We start from the raw sequence: 11,014 nt of genomic DNA on the forward strand, positions 1-11,014 counted from the left end.
ACACTGTCTTAGTAAATCAGGCCCTAAGTCTCAGACTTTGGTTTCATGTTTCTAACTGCTGTGTGCAGGTTCTGTTACCCGTCCTAGCTACTGTCTGCTAAAAATGAAATCACTTTAATTCCACACTGTGGATAGAGAGAGCTGTACCCTGCTGTACCCTGCCAGGATAATGTGCTTTGAAGAGAGAAGCATATGCCACATGTGTCATTAAATAGCATTTTATTTGAAATTGGCAATTCTTCCTTTCATTCATGAACAAACATAAAATCGTTATGATAAGCACTTTAAGTGAAAGTAGTAGAGTGAATTGTTTTTAAAATGAAAGTAACAGAAGGTTTTGACGTTTTTGTGATATTCTTCTGCAGCCCCACCAAACACAGACCCCTCCCAAATTTCATCAAGAAATATATATATAATTTACTTACTGAAAGTGCTATGAATTAGCCCTGCATAATGTCTACTGACTAAAATCTCCAAGCTGAAAAAGTACTGGAGTCAGTGTTAGCTTGGCAGGAAGCCAAAGCCTCTCTTGCTCTGTGGAGTTGTTATGCATTCACTCCATCGGCAAACAAAGTAATCCTGGTGGCATACATTCCACTCCACTCGCTCTACCGGTGCACTGACTCAGCAGATCTCCACGACGACCAGAAACCAGAAATACTGCATGTATGGTCACGCCAACAATGCAGGAATGCTTTGACGCACTGACACCTCATAACTGTAGGTGTCATAATAGAAAAATATTGTATTTTACAATAACAAAGGGAAAGGTTGATTTAGAGTTACAGATTTTTCTTGACACGATACTTGCAATATATTACTCTTACTGTACATAATGTTTGTAAACGAGATGTAAACTGTCATAATAGCTACCACAGTGATACTGCGTTCAAGTCTACAAATCTCAATCTACCACCCATGTCTTCAGTATCACCCTATTGCACGTGATGTTCAGTCCAACAGCACATCAGAACACAGTGTAGTTGTGGGTTTCCCCATATCCCGCCTCCTGCAGGTATTTTTCAATGTTGATTGGCTCAGGCACTCGAATAACAGATTTGTCATTGGCACTTTTCTCTCCTGATTGGAGCTTGCGGATCACCTCAGACAAAGTGGCACGGTCGGCTTCTTTCCAATGGCAGCAACTCTTGATGATTGAGTAACTGAAAGAGGAGTGAATGGTTTATTTATGTTAGTATGCATTGATGCTATATAATATGTAGTACTCTGAATTATTAGACATGACATACAATTTTATATCACTCGATGATAAGTAAAATGATTGTTTCCAGCCTTCCTTTTAATTACATTTACTTCTTTAAGTGTTGTTTACAGAGATTAGATAATGGCTGTGAATGATTACAGTGAGTTGGAGCAGTTGACTGGTCTCTTCAGGGTCTTTCCTCTCTGGAGATACTGCATCAGCTCATTGACTGAGATATCCGGGAATGGGGCATCTCCTGAGAGAGAGATAAGAGGGGAATCGTTTGAGGGTGAGAACAAATATAAATGAACCTGCTACATACTACATACACGTGCACATTTGAGACTGATTGCAGGCAGGCTGGACTCAGCGGAATGGCCTGGATATTAGGAGGTCACTTCACACGGTAAATACATTCTATTAATTAATTCTGCGCTCAAATGCATGTAAAATACAGAAAACTATCCACGTGAACAGAGAGAGTATGAGACCGTGCTGAAGGTCAAATCCTTCTCTATGAAGCACAGGAAACCCATAGGTAGAATTTCAAAGAACAGCCTTAAGTGTTTGCCTAATTTTATTTTAACCACTAGATGACACTGTTTTGCAATTCCAAATTGGCTGCTCTCTTAGTGAAACCATATACAAATAACCTTAAGCTCTCCTTCCCCATTGACACAATATTTACTTCTCCCAGGCAAAGCCTGGAACTACCTGTGAAAGGTAGTGTCAAAGCATATAGCCCCAGCCCTTATGACAGTCATCATATGGAAAATAATATCAACATTAAGTACAGCTAAAATTACTTTCATAATTGATTAATCATTGCATTACATTTTGAAGAATTAAAATTGTAAAAGTGAAACTGTGTGAGACCAAACACTTGCACTCACCTAGCGTCACCATTTCATACAGCAAGATGCCAAATGACCAGCTGCAAAAAAGAAAACGCAATGTTAACGCTTCTGCAAAAACTACAAGTACCAGAGCCCTTTTGGAAGTGTGCAATGACACTGTAACAGAGAGCCACTTACACATCGCTGCCCTGTGTGGCTTCTCTCCGGGCCAATACCTCAGGGGCCTGCCACTTTTTCTGCCAAGGCCCCTCTACAACAGGGGCTTCCTGGGTCTTCCGTGCATAGGCGTTCCCCAATCCCCACAGCTTGGCTGTTAGCTCCCGGCTAACCAGCACGCTGCGTGCTCCAACGTTGCCATGGAGAATGTCCCGTTTGTGAAGGTAGTCCTATATTCGCAAAGGAGAGATGAGTGAACAGGAGCATGGTTGCCAAGGTTTGAATTGTTTCACTGGAAGACACAGACATGGTAGAGAGAGAGAGAGAGAGAGAGAGAGAGACAGAAGAGAGAAAGAGAGAAAGGGAAAGAAGAGAGGGAGAGGGACATGGAGACACCCACCAGAGCAGAGGCCACCTGATTGGACATGGTGAAAATTCGCCTCTCCGTTAGGTCACATGGAGCCTCACTGCCCACATGATCCTGCCAAAACACAGAACAGCATAATTTAGGCTCGGCTATTCATCCTTTACTGGGTAATAACATGAGCTTATTGACAAAATAGCAAATCCCATTTGTTTCTGTACCATTTCCTTTCACAAATATAGGGGTTAGAGCATTCTGGGAAAGGTAGTTCTATGACCCTCCATACCTGCCTACACCTCCACAGGAAACCCAGTAGGTCCCTGTTCTCCAGCTCCTCCACGACCGTGATCAGCGGCGCCCGCAGTGAGACCACGCCCAGCACCGCAGGGAGGAAGGGGTGCGCCCCAAGCTGTGTCAGGAAGGAGGCAAATCCCAAAAAGGACTGCTTTTCTTTGGGGCTCGCCGAGTCTGTAGAGGAGAGGGGTATGAGCAAGGCGGAGCTGGGAGGGAGCTCCAGGCATGACTCAGCCCAGCCCACAGGTCTCTGCTAACAGAGGTGTGTACGTGTGTCTCCCTGGAACGAGGATGTGTTTGTTTCCATACACTTCCCATGAACAAACAGAACAGCGGAGTAAGACCCCGAATAATGAACTATGTTCAGGGCAGGTGCTGATTAAAGAAGACATTCTTCCACATGCCCATCATGGGGGCTGGGAGGCTGGCACACGGCACAGTTTAATGCTATAAACTAAATTATCATCAAGCTACACTCAGATTCCATTCACCGATGATTCAATTGCCGCCAACCAGAATTCACTTGAATTTGATAGTGGCAACAAGGCCTTATCCACCTTCAGTTTCCATGTCACAGGTCATTTTCGAGCCACTACCTCCGCATAAAAAAAACTCAAATTCACTGGTGCTAGCTGGATGACAGTGGCAAAGGTTAACGTCACGTTACATGCTTTGGGCTCATAGTGCAGTCTCACCTTTGAGAACTCTCAGAATCACGTCCCTGTGGCCCATCCTGGCCCTGTACAGGGACACGGAGTCCCCTTCCCTCATGGAGAAGGTGAGCGGGAGCGGGGAGACCAGGTTGAAGGACTCCGGCAGCCTCTGCGTGGGCAGCTCCGGGGGCATGCCGGAGGGCTGCTGGGAGCTGCTTCTGAAGCTGGCGTACGCGAGCTCATCCAGGGGGACGGCGAGGGTGTGCTGGGGGGCGGCGAAGGTGGAGTAGGTGGGGACGTCCAAGGCGATGCTCTCGTGCTCTAAGGGGTTAATTCCCAGGGGCGCTGGAGACAGAGAGGAGAGGGGAGTCAGTTCTTTTGCTCGGCAGAAATGCCACGCAAACACGGTGCAGAAGGTCAGTAAAGAATTCATGAAAATTATTGCATAGTTCAAACTCCAACTGCATTATCAAAACACGGAGAGGAAAACTCTCTCACTCCCTTGTTCACTTGCGCGCTCCCTCACTCACTCGCTCACTCCCTCACTCGCTCGCTCACTCCCTCACTCGCTCGCTCACTCACTCACTAACTCACTAACTCACTCACTCCCTCTCTCCCTTGTTCACTTGCGCGCTCCCTCACTCACTCGCTCACTCCCTCACTCACTCACTCGCTCACTCGCTCACTCACTCCCTCACTCGCTCACTCACTCACTCACTTGCTCACTCGCTCACTCACTCGCTCGCTCACTCCCTCACTCACTCGCTCACTCGCTCACTCACTCGCTCGCTCACTCACTCGCTCACTCAATCACTTGCTCACTGACTTGCTCACTTGCTCACTCGCTCACTCATTCACTTGCTCACTGACTTTGCTCACTCACCGTCGATTCCTTGCAGGTTTCTCCTGGACCTCTGCGGTCGCATCACTGAGCCGATGTTCTGCGGTCGTATGCGGTCCACTTTCTCCGGGCAGAACCGCAGCAGAAGCAGGAAGATCAGCATCACCAAGAAGGTGAAGAGGAACAGCACGGGCACCACGATCACCTCCTGCTCGTACACCCGAATCTCTGAGGGCACGGAGCGAAAAGTAGCAACAGAGGACTGAACTGTTATAAATGTGCAATGTAAAGAATAAACTATTATTGTAAGTCTGCAGTTCTCATGATATACAATTAAATGCGAAAGGATGCCACAATTTAGTTTTTTTGGCTCTGTACTCAAGCACATTGGATTTCAAATAAAATGATGAATATGACATTAAAGTGAATATGACATCAAAGACTGTCAGCTTTAACGAGAGGGCATCCACATCACGTGGTCTGTGTAGGAATTATAGTCCTTATCATACATAGTCTACTCATTTTAGGGGAGCAGAAGTAATTGGACAAATTAACATAATCTGAATAAAGTCATTTTATGTTGTACAAATCCTTTGCATTCGATGACTGCCTGAACCCAGCCAAGAGAGCTAATGCGAAATTGATAGGGGACCTGAGGATTACCAGCAAAGGGCAATTTTCCCACATTGATTAGGGCCAAATTTCAGCATATCCCGTTGAATTGATCATTTGAGTTTCTGGATACTGGTACTGAATCAATCCAAAGGGGCCAGAATTTTGGCGGAAGACCATACCATGTAAAATACTGTCCATTCTGCTTTATACAATGCCATAAAAATAAGACATCACTGTGTACGTCTTGTGAAAACAAAGCCGTATTTCATTTGAAAGTAAACGTTACGGGAAAGTGAAAGGGATTACCTATCAAGTGAACAACAAAAGTGTGATGCTTGGCATGTTCAACCAAACTGTGTGTGCTCTTCCATTTTCATGTTGCAGTAATCAGTTGGGCCACCAGATACAATTTCTCCAGACTTGGAGAAAATAAAAATTTGTTCGGATTAATGATTATGAAAGGAGAAGGTTTTTGGTATAAGAGCTGTGCTGTTGGATGAACAATCTGAGGGAATCCTGGGGGGATACACCCCCCCCCCCCCCCCCATGCTGTGGACCACAATAATCATCACCACTTTCCACCCCTCTAGAGACAGCCCTGGACACACTTACCACAGATGGTGTCTCCAGTCGCACACCGACTATCTGCTTCAGACAAAGACGACATCCTGGAAGACGAAAATACAGGACTTAGGCCATCACTAGTGTTAACCTCCATTGTGCATTCCAACCGTGCTACCACACTAATAATAGCTAGCATTTCAATAGCTGAGGTATTTCACCCATAAAAACAGGGTAATGATATGTAGTCATTCAGGTCTCTGCTGCAGTAGTTTAAACCAGTATGTGTGTAAACAGCATACTATGTCAAAAGGCATTCTCTGACAAAGGCTGTGTGGGAAGCAAAAGTCCACAACAAACCTGTTCCACATTTAAACATTTACGAAACGCAGCTCCAACAAAAAATAAGACAACGTATTTTTAAAGAATAATCTGGTAATGTATAGGCCCTACAACCTCTGGTGGCATGATCTTACTATGGAAACGGCTTTAATTTAGTTGAAGATTATTTTTTGTTACGTAGACCACAAAGCCCAGAATGTCCTGATACATGACATTGTAAAGCCAGCAGGTCATCAGAAACTTCTGTAAATCTAAAATATGCTTCATCATCCACAAAAAAATAAAATAAAATGAAATAAATTCAAGTCAGGAATACAGCTTGATACAGCCTAAGGTCACTAAGAAAAATTTCACAGTAACGTACTGTAATTGGTATTTATTTTATGAAAACTTCTGATGAAAATCCATGATTACTCAATTGCTTGGGCATTTCATTGCAAGGGACATGACCACATGTACCATCTAGTAAAAGGCAAGTATTTAAGAGTTTCACATGTGGTAAATATTGTTTCTAGTTACCATCCCTTCTTCTTAAAGACTTTGCCTTTTGGTACTGGTTCCACAATAAAACTTCTCAATAAATGAGAGCAAGACTAAGTCACAGGAATGAAAAGTAACACCAGGTGTAACCAACACTCAGCTCACAAGATTTGGACACCGATACAGACATATCAATCCTAGCATGGGATAGAATTCTTTCCCCTCGAAACATAGTGAATGAATAAATCATTAAAACTCTGCATAGTAGATTTCAGATGGACACTGACATTCAGCACGCTGGATTCACACACAGTTACCCTGTGACCACCATCCATTGTAACTGACATGAAACAGGATATGCCCTTTCTTCACACTAAGCAACACACCCAGTTTCACTGTCTCGTGCTATCTCAAAAGTGTTCATCTGTGAAAATAGTGTATAGGGGCTCATCTGGAATGTATGCCAGTGACATTGCATTTACCTGACCTCATAATTTATGCTTTATGAAACATGGTGCTTATATTATGGTTAGGCGCATAATGAATGTATTTACACAGCTTGCATTTGCTCCGTCAGTACACCATTTATCTGTTTACGTCAGCGTTAGGGCTCCTGAACCTGTCTATCAACATTTTTAATTCACCCAAACAGACAGGACACAACCACAGCAGGTTCCAAATGCGCACACTTCAACTAAAACTATTACATTCACGTTTTGAGGCACTTCATAGGCAGATCACACAGTAACTATATAGAAAAACAACACACACGTACACGCATGCAACACACAAAGACACACACCCAGCACACACACACACACAAACAGGTCAGCTTACCTCTCAGTCTGAGATCTTGAGGAAGTGGGTGTTAATCCAAAGTTTTACTTCCTTTGATCACATTCCCTCTCTTCTCATATAATTCCCCAAGTTTGCCAAATTTCTCCCAGTTTATTCTCTTCCTCGTTGTTTCTGTCTCATGAGATTTCCCAGCAATGTGGCTTTCTTTCTGTTTGTGTTGGTCACACCTTCACAAATTACTTAGCCCCACCCTCTTCACCTGTCTCCATCTTCTCTCTCTCTCTCTCTCTCTCTCTCTCACTCAGAATCTTTGGTTATACTTCCCTCTGATTGGCGTGAATGCAGTTAACACCTCTCTTCCATGTCAATGTCCTCGCAGTCCCTTCTGACAGTTTGTCATGTCTACCCCCCCCCTTCAGTCCCCTCTTCTTTGTCCTTATCTCAAACAAGTCCTTCCTCTTTTTCCATTTTTATTTTCACTCCCTGCCTTTGTTAAGCACAGTTGAGGCACTCGCTCTTCGTTTATCTTCATATCTTCCTGCAGCAATCCTCTCCCTAAACCCGAAATTCCTGCTTCCTTTCAGGACTCTGCGGTGTTGTTTGTGTCAAAGCCAGTCCGTCTGCTTGCACGGTGCACTAAACGTCTCTCAACAGAAAGTGACAAATCCCAGCTTGTATGAGAGATTTATTCAAACCAGAAAACAATCTCTCTACATTCCTTTTCACTGCAGATAGTTATGACTGTTGGTCACATTTTGGAAGTCATCTTAGTCGGCTGAGGTCCAAAGTCCCGACCACTGCTCCCTGAAATACAAAGATGTACCTGATTGGACAGGAATACTAAGACCTATAAGTTGATTGGATCTAGCTTTAAGGTAATAAAAGGACATAAGAGAACATAAAGAAAACGAAAACAAAAGCAACTTTCACAGAAGACGTAACATCTCCACGCAAAAGTCAATTCAGTAACTTCACACAACTACATGCTTTTCAGTTCTCAATAACATTGAGAACGTTTTCTCTATAATCTTCAACTAATTTTCTTTTTCCTTTTCAAATTTCACACAATCTCTGATGTTAATAAACAATCTTCCAAGAGATCTTTAAATAACTAAAATGTTTCCCTCAGTTACATTGTAAATATGTACCTATGACAATTGGAGAATAATGAACAAGTCAGAACAACCAATTCTCCAAACAGAGATATGCTGGGTAAAATGTTGTCTGACTTTCTACTTTCATATTTTTAAAATTAAAAACAGAGCATTATAAAAGCACAGGAAAACTACAAAAAAGTTTACAAAGCCCTATCCCACTACATACTGCTTTACTTAAATGCCACTTTCATTTCTATTTAAAATATTTTAGAACACCCTAATGGCACTGCCATCAACTGCTGAAATAGATAATTTATTCCCATTTTTAGTAAGAGACATCTGGATGCACACACATTAAGAGTCAATTCCACCTGTAACACAAAGTGTATCAATATAGTCACCAATGCAGCACACCAAGAGCTCAAATTGATCTGACTGCTCAAGCCATGCTATGTCTTTTCTCAGGTAAAGAAATTTGTTGGGAACTAAAGCTGGGGTTTTGTTGCCAACAGAAATAGTAAGCACAGAACCAATTTTACGGCATTGCATTGCAGGAGAAAGAAAGAAAAATTTGTTGCTGAAAAAAGTAATCAAGGCTATAACATAACGCTTTAAAAGTATTCCTCATCATGCTAGACGCAAGGTACAGAAACATCGCCAGCTCCCATTAGGCCTATACAAAATCATGCATAGTAGGAAGAATAATAATGTCACAAATTATTGTCTATTTAAAAAAATTCTTTCTCATTTTTATTTATTTATTCTTACCATGAAACTGACTTTTCTAAAAATAATAATGCCCTTCAAATCATTTGCAGAAAACCACGGGATCATGAGACAAGGGTAAGACAGACGGCTCTGTACAATATCTGTTAACATAAAATTTTAAAGGTAAGAATATTTACATTTTGGCATTTAGCACACACTGTTATACCACTTATACAATCACAAAAGAAAAGAAATTATGTAGTTAATGTGTTATATAAACTATTTTACACAGGAGGGGTTAAGAGAACAATGGAATGAAATGGAGACATATTTTCTCAGGCTTAACCTGTGACTGCATCTCAGAACTATTTGCCTGTTCAGAAAGTCACACAACACTGCTTCGACAGAGCTTCGGGCAGCGCTTTGGACTGAGTTTTTGGTTTCCCCCTCGTCACTGTAAAACGCTTTGAGGGTGAGAAAAGAGCAATGTAAATGCAAGGAATTCATTAAGCAGTTGACGGAGTTGCACATGACGTACCCGAACTTGGGGAAGATATCCTCGATGAGGAAAATGCATTAGCCTAGGCCTATATGATATCAAAAATGCATACATTGAATAAATCCCACCTGAAAACGTATAACGTAGTGAATCATAGTTAAATAAATCAAGATTTAATAGCATATTATAGCACTTACCGCGCAATTGACAATGGTGTTATCATAATCATAAGCGCTAGGGCTAGGGCTAAGAGAAAACAACTAGCTAATAGTACAGTTAGTAAGCACAACAGGTAGCCTATCTCATGAACAACTTCTGCACGTTGTTTTACCCGTGTTTATCGCCGTCTTTGTTCGATTTTACTCTCCGAGTTCTGATTTTCCGTCATCACTGTTTGGCTGTTGAGGGAAAAACGGTCACAGAAGCCAGGATAACTGAAAATTTTATTTCCGCAAATTAATGTAAATAGGCCTATTGTGATTAAAACATTATTTGAAACTTACATGAACGTAGCCTATTGTGGAAAATAACTGTATGGAGGACCAGATCTGCCAAAATAATAAAGTATATGTCTGAATACATAGGCTAGGCCTACATAAATAAAAGTGTGTAGGGAAAAAATGTGCACAGAAATGGCCGACTTTAATGAATAAATCAAACATAAATATAACTTTACAAATATCTCGGGATCTGGTTGGATGACAAACTACGACAGACTAATTTTGAAAAAAAAAAACTTCTAGTCAAGCTCGGATTTTATTTTAGAAATACAACTTGTTTTTCGAAGGTAGCTAAAAGGGAACTGGTTGGAGCCACATTTTTGTCAGTGACTTCTTACCCTGGCGTTTAAAGCCGGGCACCCACCGCACGCGTATCGACCGCGAGCGCACTACGCGCGTATTACGCGCGTAACTGAAGCGTAGTTGAAGTACTGTTATTACAACGGCAGCGGGCGACGTCGTCTCCACCAGATGCGAACGCGTCGCGTACCGGCTGCGAAGCTCGCGCGACACAAGCGAACTGAAGCGTAGTTTTTCGCTTCTGTTCTATTTTTTCGGCTTGTCGCGCGTCACGGTGGCCTGTTTATACACAGAAATATGCTCTAAAATGCTAGGTATACATGCTCTGATTTATATTTCATCCTTATATTACTGGGGGTGTGTCCCTAGTTACCTCCCAGATATTTTATAAGCAGCAAAAAAAAAAAAAATACAAGCCTTTTCGTTTTGTAAAAATAAATAAATAAATAACTGGAACCTGGGGAAAAGGCAAACTTAGTTTCGCTGTCTTATTTTGCGGAGGGGGTGGGGTAAATTTGAAAATACACCACAGAAAATCGTAGCCTATTGAATGACGTAGAAGTGAATGCACCGAGCAGCGGTTTGTTAACTCGAATGTTGGAAGGTAGTTTTTAACCAACCATTGCTCAGCCTATTTGACTTCTCCGATGTCTTCGTTCGCCGTGCTTTCAAAAAGGGCTTGTTAATAAAAATCAGATAATCCACAGAGCTTTAAAAAAATCAGATTATTTAGTGGTCTTGCCGA

At 42.2% G+C, this 11,014-nt stretch overlaps 1 protein-coding gene across 1 annotated transcript; it reads right to left on the minus strand.

Annotated features, from left to right (window-relative positions):
- Positions 1-202: 202 nt before the first annotated feature.
- Positions 203-7,541, minus strand: styk1b (serine/threonine/tyrosine kinase 1b). Its single transcript, XM_035420734.1, has 10 exons — positions 7,205-7,541; positions 5,597-5,652; positions 4,412-4,597; positions 3,571-3,873; positions 2,868-3,049; positions 2,618-2,698; positions 2,239-2,447; positions 2,098-2,138; positions 1,364-1,460; positions 203-1,163 (listed from the first exon to the last, which is right to left on the minus strand). Exons 2-10 carry the CDS (start codon positions 5,649-5,651, stop codon positions 968-970), a joined length of 1,350 nt encoding a protein of 449 aa, XP_035276625.1. The 5' UTR covers position 5,652; positions 7,205-7,541; the 3' UTR covers positions 203-967.
- Positions 7,542-11,014: the final 3,473 nt, after the last annotated feature.

This window comes from Anguilla anguilla, chromosome 1, assembly GCF_013347855.1.
Source record: "Anguilla anguilla isolate fAngAng1 chromosome 1, fAngAng1.pri, whole genome shotgun sequence".
Classification (NCBI taxonomy): Eukaryota; Metazoa; Chordata; class Actinopteri; order Anguilliformes; family Anguillidae; genus Anguilla; species Anguilla anguilla.